Source organism: Callospermophilus lateralis, chromosome 18 (assembly GCF_048772815.1).
Source record: "Callospermophilus lateralis isolate mCalLat2 chromosome 18, mCalLat2.hap1, whole genome shotgun sequence".
In the NCBI taxonomy this organism is placed as follows: Eukaryota; Metazoa; Chordata; class Mammalia; order Rodentia; family Sciuridae; genus Callospermophilus; species Callospermophilus lateralis.
This window is the reverse complement of record NC_135322.1, coordinates 37,483,083-37,509,846: the sequence shown is the minus strand read 5'-3', so window position 1 is coordinate 37,509,846 and position 26,764 is coordinate 37,483,083. Positions and strand designations below refer to the sequence as shown.

The following is a 26,764-nucleotide window of genomic DNA, read 5'->3' as shown; positions in this document are numbered from 1 at the left end:
TAAATGGCAGCATGTAAATCAGTGGAGATATTGTATAGTAAATAATGATAGGGCACTATTTGAAAAAAATTTAAAATTATAATTTCTATTTTACATGTAGATGTTGCCAAAATAAATTTCAATCAACAAAGACATTAAATACTTTTAAAGAATAAAATATGTATATAACTTGAGGGTGAAAAGATTTTCCTATGGACAAAATATAAAGTATACAAACCAGGGCTGGGTGCTGTGGCACATGCCTGTAATCCCAGTGACTTAGCAGGCTGAGGCAGGAGGACTGAAAGTTTGAGGTCAGCCTCAGCAACTTTGTGAGATCCTGTCTCAAAATAAAAAATAGAAAGGGCTGGGGATATAGCTTAGTGGTAAAGTGCCCCTGGATTCAATCTCCAGTACCAAAAAACAATAAAACAAAACAAACCAGAAAAGATTGTAGATATATCCACATAAAATTTAAAACTCCCACACTAAAGCTGTGTGGTCAGGAGTACCTATTGTTTTAGCACTTAGGAGGCCAAGACAGAAAAACCAGTTGAGTCTAGGAGTTCCAGCCAGGACAACAAAGTGAGAATCTCCCTTTCTGCATCCCTGATAAAAGAAAAAAACAAACCAAACCAAAAACCTTGCACATTAAAAGACAGAGGTTGGGAGTATGTAGCTCAGTGATATAGTGTATGCTTAGTATGTGCAAGAACCTGGGTTCAATCCCTAGCAACAAAATAACAACAAAAATAGGCAAACTGGGAAAAATATTTACCACATATAACAATGCATGGTAGAAGAAATCCATGACAGAAGAAATGCAACTGGCTTATGGAAAAATATGAAAAGTTACTTTAAAGTTACTAATAATTAAAGAAACAAACTTAAAATTTCTTTTTACCATTGATAAAGACTTTTTTTTTTTAAAGAGAGAGAGAGAGAGAAATTTTTTAATATTTATTTTTTAGTTTTCGGCAGACACAACATCTTTGTTTGTATGTGGTGCTGAGGATCGAACCCGGGCCACACGCGTGCCAGGCGAGCGCGCTACTGCTTGAGCCACATCCCCAACCCTGATAAAGACTTTTAAAAAATTATGTTTGCTGTTGGAGTATAAAATGGTAAAATCTTACAATCTTAACTCAGTTGTACAGTCTTGAGATATGAACATATTTCATGCCTTGGTATCTAAATGAAGAGGGTACATTACGAAAATGTTATGCATTCCTTTGTGGTACTGGGGATTGAACTCAGGGGTACTCAACCACTGAGCCACATCCCCAGCCCTATTTTGTATTTTATTTAGAGAAAGGTCTCACTGAGTTGCCTAGCACCTTGCTTTTTGCTGAGTCTGGCTTTGAATTTGCGATTTTCTTGTCTTAGCCTTCCAAGCCACTGGGATTACAGGTGTGTGCCACCGCTAATATATAAACAAAAAAATAAATTATCTACTTATATCATTTTAACTAAGAAAAAGAATACTATTTTAAAAATCAAAATTATTTATGCCTATTGTTTGGCAAAGATTATTAAAAAAAATTCACAGTATTAGTAAGGACAAAATGTATGCTGCTAATGATAGTAAAAATTACTACTAATACCTTTACCATAAACTTGGCAGCATAGCAAAATCCATGAAAATAGAGGAAGTAGTGGTGCATGCCTATAATCCCCGAGGCTCAGGAGGCTGAGGCAGGAGGATTGCAAGTTCAAAGTCAACCTTAGCAACTTAGCACGACCCTGTCTCAAAATTTAAAAAAATATAAAGGGTTGGGGTTGTGGCTCCGTGGTTAAGTAGCCCTAGGTTCAATCCCTAGAATTAAGAAAAAAATAAAGAGGAAGTAATTTCAGTTCAAGGAATTAACCTAATAGGGATGAATATTTTTTTTAAAAAAGCACATTTAAATCCAGTGTTCATTTTTGAGTACATAAATAAATGTTATCTGTAGGAACCAATAGCATGTATTAAAACTTACATTGCAGCTGGGTGAGGTGGTGCACACTGGTAATCCTAGCTACTTGAGAGTTCTGTGCTTTTCTGAATTTTTGTGCTTTTTCTGAGGCAGGAGGATCACAAGTTCAAGGCTGGCCTCAGCAACTTAGTGAGACACTGTCTCAAAATAAAAAATAAGAAATAATAATACTAGTAAAAAAATTAAAAGTTTCTCTTGGAGTCTTTCTGGAATTTCTAAAGATCCAAGGGAAGAAAACTTAAGTTCTAAAAAAGAAGGTTTCACTTTTTCTTGCAAACATCAGTATCACTGGGCCAACAATTAAATCAAAATGAAAAACGGGAAACATTTATGATGCTGTTGGGGATATAGTTATAGCAAATTTCTGTCTCTTAAAAATTCCTCTAAAGTATAACTTCCTTTCATAATATGGCTTCTTTCATAACTGGAATAAGATAAATCATATCAAACTCAGTTTAAAAAGTACTGTCATGTACAGAGACTGACATCATGGGTAGTCAAAGAATATGTTTAATAAAAAATAATTAAACTTCCATTTGCTCTATAGAACATCATAGAAAGTAATTTAATAAATTACAAATGACTTTTTAAGACGTTTGCTCAACTACAGAAAGCAAATTCAGACTACACAAAACACAACTGGTAAATATTGCAAATGTCCAAAAGAAAACTTGGACTAAGACTTGAATCATGAAACCTGAAACAAGGGCTATAAATACAAGGCAATACCAGCTATACTTCTTTAGTAACTACCAACACATACTTGGATATCCTTTCAACTGCAACTTTAGTATTATGTAATTCTACTGATTTTTTTCCTTATAACCCTTAACTTAACACAATCATATTTGCATGTGTTTTTTTTCCTTAGCTGATAGCTGGAGAACTCCCCGCCCCCCAATCAATATTACATAGAAATGTCCTGAAACCCAAGAGAATGTTAAAGTTAACATTAGCTTTAATGCTGTGAAAACTGTAATTGCCTTATTACATACAAAGAGAATCACTAAGATGTTAATCAAATTCATTTGACCATAATTAGGAAAATACTTTATCTCATAGATTTGATATAAATTAGGTTTTAGTTGACAAGATCTAGGAATTTGTTCCTTTTTTTAATCTGGGGGAAAAAAGGAATAAAGATCATGTGGGTAGAACTAGAGGAGGGAAGGGAAATATGGATGGTGTTGAAATACTCCACTGGCAAACTAAGTTAATTGTGTTTGAAAAACTTTGGCTATCTCAAAGGTGTATTCTAGTTAAACAAAAGTGCAATACTGCAAAGGGAAGATACTAAATATGTAATATAGCATTTCCATGATGAAGAATTACTACCCACTTCTCCTGGATGGGCATAAGAGTGACTATTGCTAAGACATTGCATAAAGGACTATCAATTCAAAGAACTATTTTGGGAAAATACAAAAATCAATATAATTCCAATGGAACTTATATAATTTTGTAAATACATATAACACTGTCTCTCTAATAAGGGGTTAGTTATTTTACATACAGAAACATAATTTACTGGTAAAGGTCTTGGAAAACCTAATACAATTGCTTACTTCATGATAAAACAACAGTTCTATCAAAATAGTAAGTTTTTTTTTTTCTGTAGGAGAGAACTGGGGTACTCCCCTTCCCTTTATTTATACCCTTACAAACTTTATTACTGACTTATTTGGGCACCAGAAAAATGCAAACATTTCTCTCTCCTTAGGATGTGAATATTTTTATGTTCAATTCAGTTCTAATTGTTTACAATGTATATGAAGGTGAACCTGGACCTCTACCTTGTCAGAATAATAGCAGCTTTAGTAGGAGAAATTGAATCACAAATTAAATATCAGACAAATTTTACATGGTAAAGGACTCTAAGAAATTGAACAAAAGCCTTGGGCTTCATTTTTGTGGTTCATAGGTATAACTTGTACATCTTTTTGAGATTATTCAAAGTGCGCTTGCAAAATGGGCAGCTCAGTATATTTAATATAAACTGATAACCCAACACTGATTCTGGGCAATATTTAGTCTGCTTACACCTACAAACTCAAAATGAACTTAGGCTATCTGCATTATTACTTTACCACTATTATCTGCTATTTCGGAATATTTCTATGACATAAAACACAAAAAGAAATCTACACAAATAAAGCAAACAAACATTTTCTTTTACATGAAGTATGCTGTGTTGAAAGTTCTTTTCAGTGGCATTTCATGAGTCTGCTTTTTCTGAACCCTGGAAACAGACATTACTCATCTGAGACATAATTATTTCTAATAGGAGGCCAAACTTTGAAAAGTTAAATCTATGTCTATAGGGTGCCAAAATCACATGACACAGGATTATTTTATGACTTATTTTACTGATTTCCAAGTTAAGCTCAGCAAAAAGCAAGTCATATTCCTTGTCAGATTAACATGATATATAGGATGTGTTTAAAAAACCCCTGAAAACAAGTACAGAATTAGAAACGAATGTAAACTTCCTAAACTAACTCAGCTGAGGTAACAGGTAGCCAGTTAAATTGGCTAATTGGGAAACTTATTTCTTCTTTAAACATACTTGTACCTGAATTGGAAACATCAGCAGTGCATCACAACACTAGAGCATTTTCATGTAATTAAAGCAATGGATGGTGATGTAGATTCTACAGCTTTCATGACATTCATTAGCTGCCCAAATTATTGCTGAGTTTTGATCTGTAAATTATAGGTGTCAAGGAGGCTGTAAAACTATATTCAAATTAAATCAGTAATATGCATAAAGTATTCTGTGTTCACTGCAAATATATTAAATATACAACTCTTATTGAGCATAATTTTCATAAAATTAACCCCCAACAAAATTATAATGCCTTTTGTTGTAATTTTATACGTTTATGTATTTGATAGTACATACGAGTTCAGAAACTTATGAATCTTAAGAAATATTACATGCAAAACGTCTCTGAAAGCAGTTTGCACTTCTAAACAAATAACTGAAATGTTCGGTCAGTAAGTTATTGATGCACTCAACACTGGGATATTTACAATTAAAATTAAAGAAAAAACTCAAAATTGGTTCATAATTTAAGTGCAGAGTCTGGGAATCAGTCTTCATTACTAGAATCTGAATCCTCGGATGATGATGATGTACTATCAGATCCAGATGAAGCATCAGCTTTCTCTGAACCATCATCTGTGCTGTTTTCATTGAGAGGACTTGGTTCAGTTCCCCGTTTGACTTCCTGATCTTTACCTCTGGAATCTTCTTCCTTTACTTCTATAGACTTAGATGAGCCTAAGTCATTGTTTTTGCTTTTCTGTACATCAAAAGTATTGGACTGGGACAAAGTTGGAATATGAAGATTAAGGCCTGGAGTGAGAAGCATCCCTGGATAAAGTATATTAGATAGTAATAGTGGGTTAAGAGCTAACGGGTTGGCAGCTGCAGCTGTATTTAATGCAGCAGTTGAGGAAGTTGAAGGAGAACTTGACAAAGAGTTTTCTCCACCATTCTCTGAATTTTGGCTCTCTGTCCTTTCTTTTTTTCCTTCTTGCTCCTTAGAGTCATTTCCCTTTTTCTCTTCTGCCCCAGAATCTGCAGGCTTTGTAAGGAGTCCTCCCATGCCCAACAGATTTGGTAATCCCGCCATTCCTGATAGCAGCATGGGGAACATAGCAGCCATGTTTTTAGCTTCTCCTCCAGAAGAAAGGCCAGCAGGCATTCCCATTAGCCCTGCAGTTACTTGCAGTGATTGCAAGTTCTGTAGATTTTGTTGTAAGGCCTGAAGAGTTGTGAGATCCACACCTGGAAGTAATCCATTCGTTAACAAAGGATTGCCTGAAACATTGGTGGCAGTTGCAGCTGTTGCTGCTGTGGCCTTTGCAATTCCACTTTTAGGGCGTCTCCCTCGCCTGCTTACTTCCTCTCTCACCACTGGACCAGTGAGAATACGTTCATACATACTTTCTGGAAGAAACCCCTGGAGGAAATATGTATTCATTAATAATTCAATAACAATTTGTTAATAATAGCTATATGAAAATAAAATCAATAGCAATTAGCCTCTATAAGTAGCCTATTAAAATAATGATTTATACTTATTCTGTATTGACATGAAAAAATCAATTATAGAAGAGATAATCTATTTTTTTTCTATTATAAATTATGGATTGAAACAGCTCTTTCACTTCTGAGTTTATCACAGAAAAAGAGAACAGAAAGATGCCTTTAGTTTCTCCCCTACTGTAAGGCATGAAGTTTGTAGAACAGAAAACAATATGATCCAAAGAAACTTTTTCACAGATACTTTCATAACCCTTACATGTTTCCCATTACCACTTGTTTTAGAAGATCAAAGGAGTGGCCCCCTTGTAATCTAAAAGAACAATAAGGATAAGGGAAGTAAGTTAAAGTGAGATGTATCATATGAATTTCACGACAGTTACTTTGTAATAAGGAAGATAAGAATGAAGCTGAAAAAGATAGTCAAAAGAAGGAAAGATCACTTGGGCCAGGACAGCAGTAGAACCTGTACATTGGGAATCATCAAGTGCAGAACAATGGAGAATCTATGTTGCTTTTACATAAATTCTTCCGTGATTTTCTGAGACACACAAGTCTTAGAAGTTTTAGTTTAGAACTATTGTACCAGCACTATCTAATAGAAATATAATGCAAGCCATATATGTAATTTAAAGTTTTTTAGTTGACACACTACTAATGGCAAAATTGAAATTTGTGATATTAACTTTAAGATAATCTATTTAAAACGTAACCAAAATATTATCACTTCCATATGTAATCTGTAAAAATTAAGGTATTTTACATTCTTTTTTTCAAAACCAAAACCAGCAGGTGTGGTGGCGCCTGCCTATAATCCCGGCAACTTGGGAAGCTGAGGCAGGAGGCTAGCGAGTTCAAAGCCAGCCCCAGCAACTAAGCTATTTAGCAAGACCCTGTTTCATAATAAAAAATAAAAAGGGCTGGGAGTAGCCCAGAGGTTAGGTACCTTTGGGTTCAATTCCTGGTACCAAACAGAACAAAACAAAACACAACACCAGCCAAATTTCAAGTGCTCAACAATAGCCACATAAGCATAATGGATACCATCTGCACAGTGTAGCTCTAAATAGTAGGGTTTAAGGAAAAACTAATGAGAATAATTTTTTTTCCTTTTGTGATGATGGGGATTAACCTAGGGGAGGTTTACCACTGAGCCTTTTTTATTTTTAATGTGAGACAGGGTCTCACTAAGATTTCGAGACTAGCCTTGACCTTGCCATCCTTCATCTTATCCCAAGTAGCTGGAATCACAGGTATACACCACTGTGTAAGACAGGAATATTCATTAATTTTGTTTTGAATTGATGAACTTATTCATTCATTTGGTCCTGGGCACTGAACGAAGGATCTTGAACATACCAGGCAAACATTCTATTTCTGGAGTTATATCCATAGCTAGATCAATTTATTGTTTTCTTTTTACATTAGGATTCACTACAGAATCATCACAATAAATACAAAGAAAAAATATCATTAATAACATCACATTCAGAGATAACTACTGCTAACATTTCAGGATGCATTTCTCATTACCTTTTGCACTTAACAACACATTCTACAATTCTCCCCAGCTCCCCTTCTAAGATAAAAAATAAAAATCTAATTGTACTTAGATTTATAGGCTTCCCTTTTCAATTGGACACCTATAGACCTGTAGAAATAATAACTATTATTTCATTGCCATTTACCAAATGGTTCAGAAGCTTTACTACTCCAAGATGTTAACTATTATCACATTTAATATACCGTGGATGATTTCTCTTGTCATCAGATGTTCTTCTAAGATACAATTTTTAAATAAGTTGCATAGTTTTTCAATATTTGGATGGACCACAAGTTTATTCCCAATTCTTTAGAAACTATTATACCATGATGAATATTTTATTTGTGTATTTGTGTGTGTATATGTGTAATGTGGATTGAACCCAAGGGCACTCTACCACTGAGCTACATCCAAATCCCTTTTTATTTTTAGGCTCTCAATAAGTTGCCTCAAACATGCAATACTCCTGTCTCAGACTACTGAGTCCCTGGGATTATGGGTTTGTACTACTCTATCTGGCAAGTATCGTTATATATATTTCTTTGCCCCCATATCCAATTATTATTTTAATAAAATTCTTCAAACAGTGCTTAAAATAAAAACAAACCATTATATATTGGTTCTGGATTCTTTTTTTTAAAAAAAGAATTTTGTAATAGTGGGGACTAAACCCAGGACTTCACACCTTGCCAGCCTTTTTATAGTTTTAAAATTTTGAGAGAGGGTCTTGTTAAGCTGTACAGGCTGACTGCAAACTTGTGATTCTTCTGCCTCTACTTCCCCATTAGCTGGAACTAAAGATATGTATCATTGTACCCAGCTTGGTTCTGCATTCTAACAGTAAATATCTGGGAAATTTGCAACATGTTGTGAAAAATTACAAATATGAACTAATATTAGGAGGCTGAGGCAGAAAGATCACAACTTTAAGGTGACACTGGGCAACTTGGCAAGACTGGCTCAAAATAAAAAATAAAAAGGGCTGGGGGGCTGGGGTTATAGTTCAGTGGTAAGAGCACTTGGCTAATACACCTGAGTCACTGGGTTCGATCCTCAGAACCATATAAAAATAAATAAAATAAAGGTATTGTGCTCATTTACAACTAAAATATTAAAAAGAAAAGGACTAGGGATGTAGTTCAGTGGTAGGACATCCCTGCATTTAATCCCCAGTACTCAAAAAAAAAATTATCATCACATGTTTTCTGATTTTTTAAATATATATATATTTTTTAAGATGTTGATGGATCTTTATTTATTTATTTATATGTGGTGCTGAGAATTGAACCCAGTGCCTCGCATATGTTAGGCAAGTGCTCTACCACTGAGCCATAGCCCCAACCCCTCATTACATGTTCATAGAATATTTTATTAATTCTTAATTGAAAGTCATCATTAAATGGCTGGGTGTAGTGGTGAATGCATGTAAACCCAGTGACTTAAAAGGCCGAGACAGGAGGCTTGCAAGTTCAAGGCCAGTCTCTCAGCAACTTAGAGAGACTTGGGATGTGGCTCAGTGGCACAGAGCTCCTGGGTTCAAGCCCCATTACCTAAACAAACAAATACTGTGTGTGTACACTTTTAATTATATAATTAAATATATTATATGACTATGTAATTAACATAATAACAATTAAATGGCATCTAACTAATGAGAGGAGTTAGCATTTGTGAAATACTCACAGATTGCTTAACAACATCTCCCCATTCAGGAGCTACTCCATATTCTGAATTTTCTTTTAGGAATCTACATAAGTCTTTCAAAGGGGGAGCAAATGCACCTCCAACCTGTAAATGAAAAACAGATTGTTAGATACTTAGCACATTATTGAATATAAAACTATTTCTTTTATATTATTTTCATTTGGTACTGTACAGAGTTTATTTCTTTGAAATATATATATTTTTAACCATCTTCAACAATCTTTATATTTAAAAGGACTACAATAAACCATATGGATTATTGATATACTATATAAATGTGTGACATGTAAATTTTAAATGTTTTAAGTGGAATAACTAGAATAGGAAAATGAAGAACTATCATTTACTGTGCTGGTTGGGTAGTACAACCTGGATAAGAGTATAGCCTCTAGTCAGACTTAACAGTTATAGGAACTTGAACAAATCAGTAAATCTATTTTGAGCCTCAGTTTCCTCATCTGTAAAATGAGGATAACAATAAGACTTCCCTTATGGCTCTCCTCTGACCCCAGTACTGAGGAGTTAACCAAGAGGAACTCAATCACTGAGCTACATCTCTAGCCTTTTTTATTTTCAGTTTTGAAGCAGAGTTTTGCCAAGTTGCGAGGGCCTCACTAAGTCTCTGAGGCTGGCATTGAACTTTAATCCTCCTGCCTCAGCCTCCTGAGTCACTGGGATTATAGGCATGTACCACCACACCTGGACTTCATTCAAGTGTATTAGAATACTATCTAGCATATAATAAAAATTATTATTATATGACAATATTATGCTAAGGACTTTATATATATTTTAGTTCTTACAACTTCCTTTTGGCAAAGTATTACTTATATTTTCCTAATGAAGGAAAAGTTATATAATTTGTCTAAAGCCAGGTAGTAATGTTAATGATAGAATTCAAACTGAGATCTCAAAAACCTATACTCTTATTTACTTATGATATAAATTAACACTAAGAGCATGAAATGATATGTATCTTTTGTGAAAAGTCATAAGTAAAATTGAAAAGATAAAAAACAATACATATAATAATTAGCCTAACATTGAGACCAAGTATTTTTTTAAATATTTATTTTTTAGTTTTAAGTGGACACAATATCTTTATTTTATTTTTATGTGGTTTTGAGAATCGAATCCAGGCGAGTACGCTACCACTTGAGCCACATCCCCAGCCCTGAGACCAAGTATTTTGAGACTTAAATTAATATTTTATTTGGGGGCTTGAGATGTGGCTCAGTGGCATAGCATTTTCTGGCATGCATGAAGCCCTAAGTTTGACTCCTAGCACTGCAAAAAAACAAAACAAAACAAACAAAACAAACAAACAAACAAAAAACACATAAAAATTACATTTGAATAAATGATTTGAACCTACCAATTTAATGTCCCTTTGTATTCTAAAGATATTTCTTAATTCCTTTTCCATACCCTTTTGAGTTAATATATACTATATCTCTTTTTTCTTTTCTCTTTTTTTGTGGTTCTGGGGATGAAACTCGGGGCCTTGTGCATGATAGGCAAGTGCTTTTCCACTGAGTAACATCCCTAACACATGTGTACATACATACATCCTTGATAGAATATAGACAGGATTTAATGCAGTCAGCTATATTACCTATAAGTGTCCTTATCTAGCATCCTTATATTCTTAGTCTGTGCAATTTATTTTGCATTCTCTTTTTTTCATTAATGTTCATTAAGCATCAATTTAAACTGGAAGTCCTTTTGGGGATTTAGTAAAAAGATTCTTTTCCTCAATAATTTATCAAGCAAAGCCTATACGTCACAGGCTCAAGACAATAAAGAACTTTACAAATGAAGGAAAATGAACAGGAGCCACATGAAGCTACAACAATTAAAAATAAAATTTAAATGTTTATTATTAAACCTATAAGTACAAATTGTTTCATCTTAAAATTGGCTAAGACAAAAGAAGAAAAAAAAGTTAAGACAAATTCAATTATAGCAAAGATCTGTCACAAATATATGCAAGTGCACGATTAAAATGCTACTGAATATTCACCTTATTCTTTCTCTAACACATCTATGTTATTACTGTAAAATACTAACAAAAGCTAAATGAACTCCAAAACTGGAGGAAAAACTGGCATTACTTTTAAAGAGTTGGTGTATAGAACAATACTAGAAAGTTGGTGTTCTTACTCTCAGACCATGTTTTCGTTCTTAGTTTACCACTTACTTATCAGAATAAAAAATAGTATATCAAAGCTACATTTATAAAAGGGTGTCAGAAATCTTGTATTATTTACTTTATCAAGTAAAGACACATCTGTCCATGTGTCTCTTCCTTAGATCAGATTTTTTTCAACCCTTGCACTATAGACATTTTGGATTGGTATTGTGGGGTTGTCCTAAGTCCCACAGAAAGATTAGCAGCATCTAGGTTAACTGACTTCTACTCAACTAGACTCAAGTAGCACCCTCTCTCCTGCCCACCACTCTGCTCATTCATGGTTATAAAAAATGTCTGCAGCTGGATGAAGTGGTATACACCTATAATCCCAGTGGCTCAGGAGGCTGAAGCAGGAGGATTGCAAAGCCAGACTGAGCAACTTAGCGAGGCCCTATGCAACTCAGAAACACCCTGTCTGTAAATAAAATATAAAAAAGGGTTGGAGATCTGGGGATCTGGGAATGTGGCTCAGTGGTTAAGAGCCTCTGGGTTCAATTCCTAGTAAAGCCTCCAGATTTTGCCAAATGTGCGATGAAGGAGCAAAATTGCCTCGTGAGGTGAACCAATTCCTCAGGTGTAGTGTCCTTGTGTAGGGCACAGCCACATGCAACGGCACTGCTTAGATACAGATATGTTGAGAAGCTTGCTTATTTCATTTAATAGCTCAGTCATTGATACAGGACTTAAATTTAAGTTATATAAAATTATTATCCCCCACAAATCTGCTAAATTAAATCCATTTCCAGGTTTTGTTACAAAATAATGCATAATGAATTGGTGTTCTAAGAGAAGTCCTACATATTTAAATCAATGTTAAAGATTACCACAAATACATAAATACCTTTCTGGCATTTCTTCTGTTAATCAGCTGAACGCGTTCTTCTCCAGTGAGAGTATTAACATCAAGTTTATTGGGGTTTCTGCAACGATGCCTTTTTTGTTTGGGTCTTCCCTCATGAAGCTGCACTCTCTAAAACAGACAAAGAAACATCTTTAAAATGTGTACTTCTGCAAAACTATTCAAAATATTGCAATTGAACTGATTCAAATTTAATCCTATGATGTGGAAGCATCTATCTTTTTGTTATTCACACTTTAAAGCAGGGGCCTTCTATTGGCTCTTGAAATGAGCAGGATTTTGTTAGTTTTTTCCTTAAATGCCCTCAAAAACTACAGAACACCTGTACAGTGATACATGAAGGGGTTACCAATGATGCTGGAGTGGTTTCCTCTAAATTGTAGTTATTTACTTTTTCATCTGTTAAATTTTCTCCTTCCTGACATGTTCTGGGAGAAATGCTCCAGACTTTCGCAGTGCTCTGACAATTTATAATCTCTGCTAGTAACTTTCATTTTTCTTCATCTCACTAATTATTTTCCTCATGTCATGTAATTCTCACAATACTAAAAGGTATTCTTATGTTACAAAAGGGATAGTAAGGCTCAGAGAGGTTGTCTTCCTCAAGGGGATACAACTAGTAAGTGAAAGAGACAGATTATGAACGCATATTCACAGGCCTGGAAGTATATAGCTCAGTGGTAGAACATGCCTACCATGGGAGTTTCGATCCTTAGCACTGCAAAACAAAACAAAGCAAAAAACCATATCCAATAATATTAAATCTCTTTTCATTAAATCATGCTACTTATCTCTACAACTGTTGACAAAAGCCGGCCTTGATGTTTGTAGCTATTTCCAACCAATCATAACATTCCAAAAAACAAATGATCAAATTCTTCAGTCCCACCACAGCCTAGATACTATTCAACTCACATTTTTTATTCATTTACTATCACTGCACTCACTCTTCCACATATGCTGAAATATCAGACTAGTCACTGATTTATGAGTATGTCTTACAGTCACATCCCCTTGTAACTCTCTTTATAACTTCTAAAATGCGTACATGTTCCTCTTGTGTTAACCTGGTCAATGCCTTCTTGTTCATTTTTTATGTATCAGATAACAGTTTGATTTCTTATCTTTTGCCAGTACTGTACTCAATTGTTCCTGTATCTGTACCCATGGACAGAACCATAATTATTTAGTTATATCTTCTATTCTTCTATTTTTTTTTTTTCTGGATGTTTAACCCAGGGGCAATTTACCACTGAGCTACATACTCAGCCAATTTTGTTCTTTATTTTTTGACAAGGTCCCAACAATTGCTTAGGACCTTGCTAAATGGCTGAAGCTGGCCATGAATTTATGATCATCCTGTCTCAGTCTTCCAAGCTTCTGAGATTTCAGGCTTGTACTACCATGCTCGGCATATCTTCTATTCTTTAGTGGAACAAATGCTGCCTTTGTGTCTGGGGAGTATGTGTGGGGGGAGAAGTAACTGGAAATTGAATCCAGAGATGCTCTACCATGAAGCTGCATCCCTGACCTGTTTTAATTTTATTTTGAGACAGGGTCATGCTAAGTTGCCAAGGCTGGGCTTGAACTTCCTGCCTCAGCCTTCTAAGCAGCTGAGATTATGGGTGTATACCTCCACACCCTGACATAAATGCTACCTTTTAAAAACATGTTTTTAAATCTTAATTAAAAAGTTACATAAAACATTATGGTAAAAACTTTATTTGCAATGAAAATGATAAGTGAATACAAAATTGAGAATATTAACAAAAACTCTTACAGTGATTAAGATAAAGGTATGGAAATCCTTCATAGACTAGAGTATAAGTATCACAAGAAGAAGAAAAACTTCGTGTTGTTCACTCTTACATTTTCAATCACTAAAATTGTAATTGGCACATAGTAGTCACTCAATAAAAATTTGTTGGCTGAATACATTAATTTTTTTCTTTCTCTCCCTCTCACTCCTTCCTCTCTTCTCTTCCTACTTCCACCTCTCTCTCTTTCTCTTCCTCTGTGCCTCTCTGACTATACAGGGAATTGAACCATTGAATCCAGAGCACTTTACCAGCCCTTTTTTTTATTTTGAGGCAGAGTCTTGCCAAAGTTGCTGACCCTGGCCTTGAGCTTGTGGTTTTCTTGCTAGTCTCTGAGCTGCTGGAATTGAGGTATACTCATAGTCTTGCAATTATTTTTTTAACATGTTATGAAATTACAGCATTAAAATGATGATTCTCATTGTTTTCTGAATTACAATATCCACTTTGAAATTGCTTAATTTGCCAGGTGTGGTGGCATATGCCTGTAATCCCAGCAGTTTGGGAGGGCCTAAGCAACTTTGGCCAACAGGGTCTCACTGAGTTGCTTAGCACCTCGATAAATTGCTGAGTCTGGCTTTGAACTCAAGATCCTCCTATCTCGGCCTCCCAAGTTGAGGTAGCAGAAAACTTCTTTTCAGTTACCCATTTGATCTTCATAAGGGAGGCAAATAGAAAAGGACTGTTGAGCTCACAATACATAGGATAAAACTATATATTTTTACCTTATAAAATACACAGAAATCTTACAAATACTGACACAAAATTTGGTATGTTACTGTCTGATAATAAAATTCCAGAAAATAAATATTTCTGAGTAAGAAAGCCCATAAGATAAGTAGATAGTATTTCAGAGGTTAAGAAGAATGCAAACTAAATATAAGATTCTCATCTTTAATTAACATAAACTTGTGCATCTGCAGAGATATAGACGTCATATTCTTATGGTCTGAAGTAGAGCTTAAGAGCAGTTTTGGGCTTAGGATGTAGCTCAGTGGTAGATAACTTGCCTAGCATGTGCAATTTTGGACTTTATTTGCTGTGTGGCCTTGGACTTTTTACTTAAAATTCCAGTGGTTCAATTTCTTTATCTATATAATAGTCACAATAATACCATTCTAATACAGTGGTGAGAAATAATAGATAAATTAGGAGTTAAATATAATGGCAGACAGAGTTAAATTTTTACTATGACCAATATTAGAAAATAAATTCTTTGAGAAAGTGTCAGAAGTTTTATACCTTTCAATTTCTATTGGTTCTAACATGCTACTCATATCAGAAGTGATTTTTATTATTAAATACCTGTTGAATAGAGAATGGAAAGTGGAAAATGACACTATAAAGAAATATATATTTCTTTAGTTGTTGATGGACCTTTATTTAATTTATTTTATTTTATATGCGGTGCTGAAAATCAAAAACCCAGTGCCTCACACATGCTAGGCAAGTGCTTTAGCACTGAGCCAGAACCCCAGCCCCTAGTTTTCCTAAATCTTAAGCAGAACAAATATCTAGCACAAGTGGATGAAAAATTATACTTCATCATTAAGGGTTTGACAAATCACAGAAATAATATATACCAAGATCTTAAAATATATCACCTACAGGAATAAAAGCTCCTAAGTCTTCCACATAACCTGGGTGCTCCTTAAGCCATTTTTCTAAATCCTTTCTCTTCGGTGCATCATCTCCTGCAAGTCTTGTCCCATCTTTAAGATTAATAACTGGAACTGGACTTTCTGTATCAGGAATTCCTTGAGGTTGAGTATAGGATAGTGTTGGATTTATCCCTGTGGAAATCTGTGAGGTGGCTAAACCTAAAGTAACCTGCAGAAAAACACCAAATGTAAATTTATTTCCATGCTTCAATGAAGTAGTTCTTTCTTTTTTGGGTTCTTTTTAGTTATACATGATAGTAGAATCCAATTTGATATTATTATACAAACACAGAATATATTTTATTCTAGTTAGGATCCCATACTTGTGAATGTATATGATAGTAGGATTCACTGTGATGTTTTCACATATGGACATGGGAGTGGTTCTTTATTGAAGGGAAAAAAGTTCTTCCATTAAATTCTGCTAAATTTTAATCTTAAGATTTTCATGAATCTTATCCAATGTCAGATTCTACTAATAATACAAAACCTGAAAATACATAGTACACTTCTAATTTTTTGTTAACATTATATTTGTAAAATCACATAAGTGCAATGTGTATATTTATGGGATAGAATTTTGAACTCAAGGATCAGTAATTTTTAGTTACTTTACTTACATGATTAGGTGGTTTATTTCTGTTAAAAAAGAGGATGTCAACACCTTCTACATTCTTCCTCCTTCCTCGTCTTTTTTTGACTATAGGCTGGTTGTCTAATATCACTCCATTGGCACCAATTGTTGATTGAATGGAAGTACCTAATTAAACACACAATTAAATCAAATTAAACACCAAAATAGAGATAAAATTTTACTTCTTTAACAAAGTGAAAGTAATCAGTTTGCTAAATTTGAAAGTAATCAGTTTTCTAAATTTATATGGAAGTTTAATTCTTATTTTATATATTATAAATCAAGCAATTCTTGAAATAAAACATCACTACCACCTCTACTCCCTAGGGCTGGGGATATAGCTCAGTTGGAGTGCTTGCCTCACATGACAAGGCCCTGGGTTCAATGCCCAGCACTACAAAAAAAAAAAAAAAAAAAAAAAAAAAAAAAATCACCCCTATTTCCCAATTTTAAACTTGGAGGTGTCTAACAGGCTTCTTTGAATTTTTGACTTGTCTTCTCTTTTTGAGTTGGAAGCGTGCCTTTCTCCTGTTCAAGACAAACCCTCTCAAACCCATTAATTCCTACAGTTTCTAAAAGCTTATTTTTAAAATCACTCATTTCTATTTTCTTCAGATTCTCCTTCTCAACTCAAAAATATGGCCAATACAAACATAAAATTAACTTCTTCAAGTCTCTGTAACTCCAAAACTTTTTAACTGAACTATATTGTGCTGCTTCTTAATAAAGGCACTAACTTATTTCTCAATTTCCCATTGTTAATTCCTGCTCCAACCTACCTAAGACATTTTCTTTAGAATCATCAGTAAAGTTTTAGTTATCAAATTAAAGTTGACCTTCCTCATTTTAGTAATCACTTAATAGTTATATTTGTAAGAGGTATGAAATAGTTCCATTCATTTACTTTTTAAATAAATACCTAATAAGTAGCTATGCATTAGTGAAAAATGTATTTTCAATCATTAAGGAGAATTTTTTGAGAAGTGTTTTCGTGAAAAAGTGTAGCCCTTTGTAGCTCTGTAACCTTATAAAAAGTTCCTTAAGGGGCAGGGGCGTTGGCTCAGCGGTAGCGCACTTGCCTGGCATGTGTGAAGCACTGGGTTTGATTCTCAGCACCACGTATAAATATATAACATAAAGGTCTATCAACAACTTAAAAAAAAAATCTTCCTTAATTCATATGGTAAGGAATAACTAATTACAATTAAAAATAATTTATATATGTGAAAGTACTAAAATGGGACAAAACACTATGGAAAAAAGGATTTTATTATATCCGTAATAAAATTTATCAAATTTTATTAACATAATATTATAAATGATTTCAAATATTTTTACTATAGTATATTTTAGCTCTAAAAACAATAATCTTCCTACTACTTTTTAAAATGCCATTATATTTCATAAGAACATCTCATGGCTTTCTATCCTAATACTTTAAAACTTTCTAAAACTTCTCATTATAACTTCTACCAATCCCTATTAATTTTGTGACTTAGGTGTTTTGCTTTGAATTTGTGATCCCCATGCCTCAGCCTCCCACATAGCTGTGACTACAGGAAGGTTCGGTGGCTTATGTGTTTGTTTTTGAATTCACAATATAATTCAATATTGAATGAACTACTTTGCATCAATCCTATTTCTACAGGAGCAACTCTGAACCACTGCCCTAGAGCTTAGTCACTGATAATTTTTGAAACACAGATTCACATTTCATAAGCACGCTGTAATCTTTTCTGTCTTTTGGCACCAAGGAATGAACCCAGGGCCACTTAACCACTGAACATCCTATCCCAATCCCTTTTTAAAATTTTGAGATAGAGTCCAAGTTGCTTAAGGTCTCTCTAAATTCCTGAGGCTGACTTTGAAGTTGTGATCCTCCTGCCTAAAGCTCCCTTGCCACTGGGATTACAGATGTATGCTACCATGCCCAGCATAAATGCCCTTGTTTTAAAATATATTACCTAATATTTAATGTACAAGTGTAGTCTACCAAGCAATAAAAGGGAGTGAATTACTTTTTCCCCCTTTTCCTTTAGTGCTACCTGTGTACTACATAAAAGTATCTACTGTAATTATCAATAAAAAACATCTGTACACACCAAAGCATTCATTTATAAAAATATTCTATATGGCAAAATCTTTGTTTTAATAACATATTAACATAACTTATTTCTGATGAGGATTTTAATAAATATTTTCAATGCATTTTAAGCTAGAATTTAAATATGAAAATTTAACTTTATAAAGTCTTTGTTGTCTTTACTTTAGATCTAACAATAACAATATTTAAAAAGTCTCTTTCTATTGAATACCTACTATGAGCCAGATATTGGAGTACATTTTACAAATGCTATTGCTAACTTAAATCATCAAAAACGGAATGAAAACACAGAAGTATTATTAAGTCTGTTTTATAAATGAGATCAGAAACATTAAGTCATTTGCTCAATGTCACAAGAGTTAATAAAAGACAGAATTCAACCACAGGTTGCTTAGCTCTGTCATCATTTATCTGCTACTCCACATAGTTTCTGGAATGAGTGCTTTAGTTTTGTCTTCTTGTAACCTGTGCTATTTTACTTTCCTTCATGAATTAAGTTATATTTCACTTGGTGTGTTTATTTAGGCTTTCAAATAAAATTCAAAAGGTAATCACAAGAATAAAAAATGTACAGCCTTTTGAAAATTAAAAATTTCAATAAAAGCATTTGCTAAGCATCCAATTATAGACTCTGGGAGTACCTAATTTTAACATCTATGTAGTATCTAATTGTACGCCATGCTCTTTAGTAGCCACTTTATTAATGTAATCTACTCAATAGTGCAACCTCTTTCCTATTCCTGTTAATCATTTCATAAATAAGAACAGGCTCAAAAATGTTAAAGCTTTCCAAAAAGTCATGTCAAAAAGACAGATTCCAGATTTTCATATATACAATTAAGACAGATGAGGGCTGGGGCTGTAACTCAGTGGTGAAGTGCTTGCCTTTCAAGTGTAAGGCACTGGGTTTGATCCTCAGAACAACATAAAAATAAATAAAGAGGGGCTGGGGTTGTGGCTCATTGGTAGAGCACTTGCCTAGCACATGCGAGGCACTGGATTCAATTCTCAGCACTACATAAAAATAAGTAAGTTAAATAAAGGTATTATGTCCAACTACAAATAAAAAATAAATTAAAAAAGAAAATAAATAAATAAATAAAGATGTTGTGTCCATCTATAACTAAAAAAAGGATGACATAATACTTAATAATTCTATACAGTGTCAACCTATTGTATAGTTGCAAAAGCAATGCTCCTATTGATACTATTAAAAACTTTAAAGAATTACTTATAGGTGAAGCCTATATAATATTCAACAGTAATATCAATAAAATGTACAGCTGACAGAGTCAATCTGTACATTTATAGTGGAGTCATCAAGATAAGGGTTGTGATATTATTAAAGTCCATTTAGGTTAGACAAAAGCACACTTCTATCATCCCATCCATTTCCATTTTCTAGTGAAAAACAAAATCCTTAATAATAGAACTCTAATTGTATAAAAACGGATGCTTGACAAAGCTAAACTAATTTAAAATTAAAAAGTGATAGCCGCAGCAACTGGGAATAGCAATAAATTCAAGATAACATTTATAAAAAAGCCTTGTTTTCCTAAAATGTAGGAACTCCATACACCATGCAATATACAGCAGTTCTGGAATGCTTCCAAGTATTGTGTAACACTGAAATAGAGTTCTTAGCCTTATATAATGAAGGTATAAAGAAATTCAACTCATTTCTTTGCTATAACTGAAATTAGTATTTTGGGAGTTCAATATGTGAGACTCAGTTGATCTGCAATGTCATTCTCAATTCTCAAAAACTTTACAAAGGACACAGGCAAAGCACAATTAGGTCAGGATAGAAACAATGTCTTCAGTACCTATAGAGCACACGGCACCTGGTACTACTTACATACTCAGTAAATACTTATTGTTTCTATTTACCAAAATTTTAGAAGAAATATTATAGACATAAAGACAAGGTTCACTCTATACTGCTTATAAAGGCAGTATTTTTGAAAAGAATCGACAGGAGGTAAATTTACTTTCAAATAAAAAAGAAGTTTCTGACAATTAGAGCTGCCTAACAGTCAAAACAGTTTAAAATAGTAATAATCTTTGTCCTACAAGAATTGCATGAGGATAAAACTTCTGGGGATTAGTCATAACTCATTCCTGTATACTACAGTTATCTGGATTATTACTATTTTTAAAACTTTTAAACTTTCTAAAATTTCTCATTTTAATTTCTATCAATCACTATTAACTTTGTGACTTAGATGTTTTGCTTTTAATTTATGATCCCCATGCCTCAGCCTCCCAAGTAGCTTGACTACAGGTAGGTTTGATGGTTTAGGTGTTGGTTTTTGAATTCACAATATACTTCAATATTGAAATGCTATTTAAACTTTATGTGTATGAAGTAATTTTACAAAAATGATGTCTTCAGCTGGACATGGTGTGGCACATGCCTGTAATCCCAGCAGCTCTGAAGGCTAAGGCAGGAGGAGTTCCAAGCCAGTCTTTAGCAACTTACTGAAGCCTTAAGCAATGTAGTGAGACCCTGTCTCAAAAAATAAAAAGGGCTGGGGATGTGGCTAAGTGGTTTTGCATTCCTGGTACAAAAAAAGAGTCTTCACCAAAATATTCAAGCCTGCAAACTAAACTGACCTCTGTGATTTAAAATGTCATATTAAAAGCTCTATATTTATTAAAATTTAAGCTATAGTTATTACGTTATAGACTTAACACTGGTTCTGACATTAAAGGAAAAAAATGAATTTTTACTACGAGAATATAAAAGAATTCTGAAATGGTAGGAAATATTTCATAATAAGAAAAATATTATATGCATTTCACCTGATACAGGCATAGATTTTGGAAAATTGACGAGGCTTGTCTCTGACGCACTTTGAAGTTCCCGAAGTCGAGTCAGGTACTGCTGTTGCCCCAGAGCACCATCTTCACTATCAAATGGTCTTTTTTGGGCAAGCCCTTGCTTCTGAAATGTCAACTTCAAACCACCTTCCTGTTTAAAAAGATACCATTATTAAAACAGAAAATGTTAACAAAAATCTTATTGCAGGATAGTAAAAGAAAATTTTTACTTAGAAAAAGTAAAATAGTGAGCTGGGATTATGGCTCGGTGGTAGAACACTTGCCTAGCACGTGGGAGGTACTGGGTTCAATCCTCAGCACCACATAAAAATAAATAAAATAATGGTATTGTGTCCAACTACAACTAGAAAATAAATATTAAAAAAAAGTGAAGTAAAACCCTGAAACATAAGTGAAGTTCCCATCTTCTTTATAAATCAATTGAATAAAAAACATCTACAATGAATAATTTCTATCTTAAGTGAAAAAAAATTCATGTACCATATACTTTTCAAAGCAAAACAGTACTAGTACATTTTCAGCTTTAGTCATACATCTCTAGGTACATTATTCATAATAACACGCAGATGATGTTACCCATATTTTAGATACCTAGTAATCAACCAAGATTCAAAAATCCTATTAAAATAAACAGTATAATAACAGGACATGCTAAATGTTTAAAAGAGAAAGTACAGTGATATATTAAAATATTAAACAAAAAAAAATTCAAAACAGAAATTGTCACACTGTTTAAGAAAGCATCTTGATCAGCAGAACAATTTTACAACTATACTCAGAAGTATAAGGAGAGAAATATATTTAATGATGATCCCTCTAGTAGAGTATTCAAGTTTAATAACCTGGATATCAAAAAAGAAAATGCAAATACCAGAAGACAAGTATGTGAAGAAAGGAAGAGTTAAGAGCAGGCAGCCATTTGCAGGAAAAGCATGCTGCACACCGCAATCGCAATCAGGCCCTAGGGCAATAAAAATACACATACGTCTTTGATTTTCACTGTAAACTCCTTTTCTCGTACATGCTTCTTCACCTTTGACATCTGTGTTGACTGATCATGTTCTTCTTTGACACCAGCACCTGGGGGAGTGGGAACACTGGGCTCGCTATATTCTGCAGCTGCTCCGGGGCTGTCCAGTAGTTTTGTGGTATAGAAAGAAGCCACTGTGTTAGCATCATAACTTCTTCTAGCAGAAGGCCACTTCCCTTTCAGAACTGTTTGACAAATACTGTCCAGCCGGTTGATCATCACACGATCCTAGGAAAAGCATGTAACATCAAAGGATAGTTTTAATAATTAGGCCAAGGGCTGGGGCTGGGGCTCAGTGGTAGAGCTTGCCTAGCATGTGTGAAGCACTAGGTTCAATCCTCAGCACCACATAAATAAACTAAATAAATAAAGGTATTGTGTCCATCTACAACTAAAAATAATAATAATAATAATAATTAGGACAAACTTTTGGAGATCCAACTCATTCCCTAAAGTTGAGGATTTCTGTACTAGTCTTGTAACATAATAGGTGGAGTTCACCCATTTTTAATCCAGTCTTAGCTGCTTTTTACCACTGATACTTCATGTACTTAAATGCACTTTTTTTTAAAGGTCAGAATTGGCAATAATGAATTTCTTTAAAGCATCTCAGTTGTAAACATGTATTAACTTGAATATAAGGATTCATTATCTTTTACTCTAAACATGTTTTGGGGTACCAGGGATTGAAACCAGTGATGCTTAATCACTGAGCCACATCCCCAAACTTTTTTTTTGAAAACTTGCTAAGTTTCTTAGGGCCTCACACCAAGTTACTGAGGCTGGTTTTGAACTTGCAATCCTCCAGCCTCAGCCTCCCAAGCCACTGGGATTACAGGTGTGTGCCACCATGCCAAGCTACTCTAAACATTTTAAAGTTATGTTGAGAAGCATACACATTAAAGTAGAACTAATGTAATGGATGGATATGACATATATATTGATGCTAATGCCAAAATGTCATTCCACATTTTACAATTACTTATTTTTTCACATAATAAGAAAATACCAACATAGAAAATACTATATAGCAACATAGAAAACTGCTAAAACATCAATAAATCATTCCTTTACCTTTGGCCAATATGAAGCTGCCAGCATGTATCCACCCTGTAAGAAGTAAGCAGATTCTGGTGTCCCATTGTTTATTTGGAAACTATCCTGGGTCTCATCCTGGGTAGTGCTCAGTGATGCAACACTTTCTTCATCATAGGCTTTCATGTGAGGGGTACTTTCTGCTAAGAATAATTATAATCATTTTTAAATGACTGCACAAGACAATTTTATATGCTCTTATTTTTATTTTTTTGCAATGCTGGGGATCAAACTCAGGGTTTTATGCATGCTAGTAAGTGTTCTACAACTGAGCTACATTCCCAATCTCTCCATATATGCTTTCAAAAATCTAATGTAATTATTCAGAGATATTTGAAAATGAAAAAGTAAAAACAAATGGTAGAAAAAAAATGGTTTTTATAAAAAAGGAAAAATTCACCTAGATTACAGTAGAGTAACCATTACTTTTAGACTGACTTCTGATTGGAAGACTTTATCTGGATTGAGAGAAATACAAATACTTGATGGGCGTACCATAATTCTTATTCTTTGTGGCAACCCTGAATGTTATGCCTAAGGAGTAGTTACAAGAGATTCTGGTTCCTGCAGGGTAGGAGGCTCTTTAAGTCAGAGTGGATCTAGCACATGCTTAGTGTTGACTCATTTTCCTGAGCCTGAAAGATACTTGCAAAGATACTTGCAGAAGAGAACCACCTAACACTACCCTGCTGACAAGCTGTAGTTCTTATCCTATATCCTTCTGAGTAGACAGGTGTCAAGTATGGGCCATTATACTCTTATTTGCCTATTTAAGATTCCTGGTAATTGTTATGCAACATTAACTTTTGTTTGCTAACTGATCAACTTGTTCCAGGGGAAAACGTACTACCAAATGTAAGGCAATTTACTGTGTAAAACTTCTAATTTTTTCTGACTAATCTGTTTTGCAATGTCTTGCATACTGATTAGGGAACGTATACCAGTAGTTCTAGTTTCGTTTTCAACATAATGAATTTCTAGGAAAAGCTGTATGCATAAAATTTGAGCTAAAAATTTTAAGCATGCTTAAGTTATCTAAATCAAATTTTCATTTTCCCTTGAAATGTTCTCTTAAAAATAGTGAAATTACTTTATGCATATACCTCGCTTTTGGACTTCCTCTTCTTCACTGTCACTTTCTTCTGATGAAGATGAAGAGGATGAGGAGGAGGAAGAAGAGGAGGAAGATGAAGATGATGCTGACGAACATGATGAGGATGAAGAAGAACTAGAGCCTGATCGAGAATGGGAACAAGAAGAGGAGGAAGACGAAGAAGATGATGATCTGGAAGAACAGGATGATCTCTCAGAATCAGAGTCAGAATCAGAACTAGATTCTGATCCTCTTTTGTGGACTCTCTGTTTCTTAGAAGCTGGGTTTGGAGTTAGGGGTTCTGTTCTGGCTGCAACCATGCGTCTGTCTGTTTCAACTTTTCCACCAGATTTCTGGTCTCCAGTAGCCTGTGATAAAACACCATTCTTTGGACTTACAGGCTCAGACTTTATTAGTGTCCTGGTTTCCACAGAAGACATAGATTCTTCTTCAGAAGACTGAGGCTCTTCTTTAAGGGTTTCACTTTTAACTTTCATATCCTCTAGAATAATACCTTTAGCATCTAGAAGCCTAGGTAAAGAGGTAAGAGGAGAAGCGGAAAGTGCTACTTGGTATTGCTGTAAAAGTGGGGTAGATGTCCTTGAATGAGTCATCTTACTTTGACTGTAGTTCCTTTGAGCTGCCATAAATGAGAGCTCAGGATCACGAAGAATATGATAATCTGTTCGGCTGACCCCATGTTTAGCAGCGCCAATAAGCAAATCTCTATCATGAGGGCCACATTCCCACCAGACTGGCAAGTCTGGATTTGGATGGCAAAGCTTCAAGCGTTCAAACAACTGTGGATGTCGAAGGGCCTGCTCCCGTACTTTCCTTAGAAGTTCAATGCGATACAAAGTCCTAGAAGCCCGTTCTTCTGTGATTGGTTGGATAAAAATATTTGGATCTACCAATTCTGCATTGAAACAAAGACAAAAATTTTAACTTCAAAATTACTTTTTTAGAGACTTAAAAGAAATAACATAACGTCTAAAACACACCCTACTCAGTATCATTGTATAATTTCCAAAATTTCTTAATATTTTTGCATAAGAAAATAAATTTTAAAAATAATTAATAAAAAATATGAAAGATTAGTCAGGTGTGATGGAACATGCCTGTAATTCCAGTGACTTGGGAGGCTGAGGCAGGAGGATCACAAGTTTGAGGACAGTCTTAAGAATTTAGTGAGGCCCTAAGCAAATTAACAAGATCTTGTCTCAAGAAAGAAAAAAAAAGGAAGGAAGAAAAAGGAAAGGAGACTGGGGATGTGGCTCAGTGGTAAAGCACCCCTGGGTTCAATCCCTAGTAAAATAAATAAATAGGGCTGGGGATGTAGCTCAGTTAGTAGAGTGCTTGCCTCGTATGTACAAGGTCCTGGGTTCAATCACCAGTATCTAAATAAATCAATAACAAAACACAATGTACAGATCTTCTAAAATAACTAAAAAGTAAGACTATTTTTGAAGTATGTTAATTAACTAGAAATTTACTTTTAAGAAATTCCCTATAAACTGATCAAGGAGAAAAACATTTGTTTAAACTCACTTAAAATACAAAATAGAGGAGCTAGGATTGTGGCTCAGCAATAGAGTGCTTGCCTAGCATGGGCAGGACCCGGGTTCGATTCGAAGCACCACATAAAAAAAAAAAATAAAGGCATTGTGTCCATTTCTCTCTCTCTCCTTTAAAAAAAAATACAAAAATAGAGGACTGGGGTTGTGGTTCAGAGGTGGAGCGCTCACCTATCGTGTGTGAGGCACCACGCTCGATCCTCAGCACCACATATAAATAAATAAAAATAAGGTATGTGTCCAACTTAAAATAAAAATGGCATCTTAAACTGCACAAGTAACTTCGGGCATCACAGTGAACTCATAGGAGAACCAAGGAATTTTTCAAATTGCGAGAAACACAAGCATATCTGCCAAATACCATACAAACTACCAGCTGGAGGTAGTTCAGTTTCAACATTAGATTGTGTTCCATTACTTTTGAAGAGGTCATATATTTGTGAATCTAGGTTACTAGTATTTAGCAAGCACTTAAAAATATTGCAGGGACCAACCTAGAGAGCTCCTAATGGCCAAATTTAGAATAATTTCAGCTAAAAAAATTGTATTATAACCTATAGAATAAAATAAAATTTCATGAATTCATATTGATAGGAATGAGTAATT

General features: G+C 34.3%; 1 protein-coding gene across 12 annotated transcripts in view; it reads right to left on the bottom strand.

Moving 5' to 3' along the window:
• Nucleotides 1–2,457: 2,457 nt before the first annotated feature.
• Chd9 (chromodomain helicase DNA binding protein 9) overlaps nt 2,458–26,764 on the bottom strand; it is a 248,528-nt gene continuing 224,221 nt past the window's right edge. For 7 of the 12 annotated variants that reach the window (XM_076839115.2, XM_076839123.2, XM_076839116.2 and 4 more), the window contains 9 exons: nt 24,595–25,500; nt 23,471–23,634; nt 22,352–22,624; nt 21,328–21,496; nt 16,405–16,544; nt 15,732–15,953; nt 12,289–12,417; nt 9,233–9,337; nt 2,458–5,923 (listed from right to left, as the gene is read on the bottom strand). In XM_076839115.2, coding sequence (XP_076695230.2) covers nt 5,048–5,923; nt 9,233–9,337; nt 12,289–12,417; nt 15,732–15,953; nt 16,405–16,544; nt 21,328–21,496; nt 22,352–22,624; nt 23,471–23,634; nt 24,595–25,500 — 2,984 coding nt within the window. In that variant the 3' untranslated portion in view covers nt 2,458–5,047. The remainder of the gene's footprint in view (nt 5,924–9,232; nt 9,338–12,288; nt 12,418–15,731; nt 15,954–16,404; nt 16,545–21,327; nt 21,497–22,351; nt 22,625–23,470; nt 23,635–24,594; nt 25,501–26,764) is intronic. The other 5 variants (XM_076839121.2, XM_076839120.2, XM_076839122.2 and 2 more) reach the window with 5 other exon arrangements.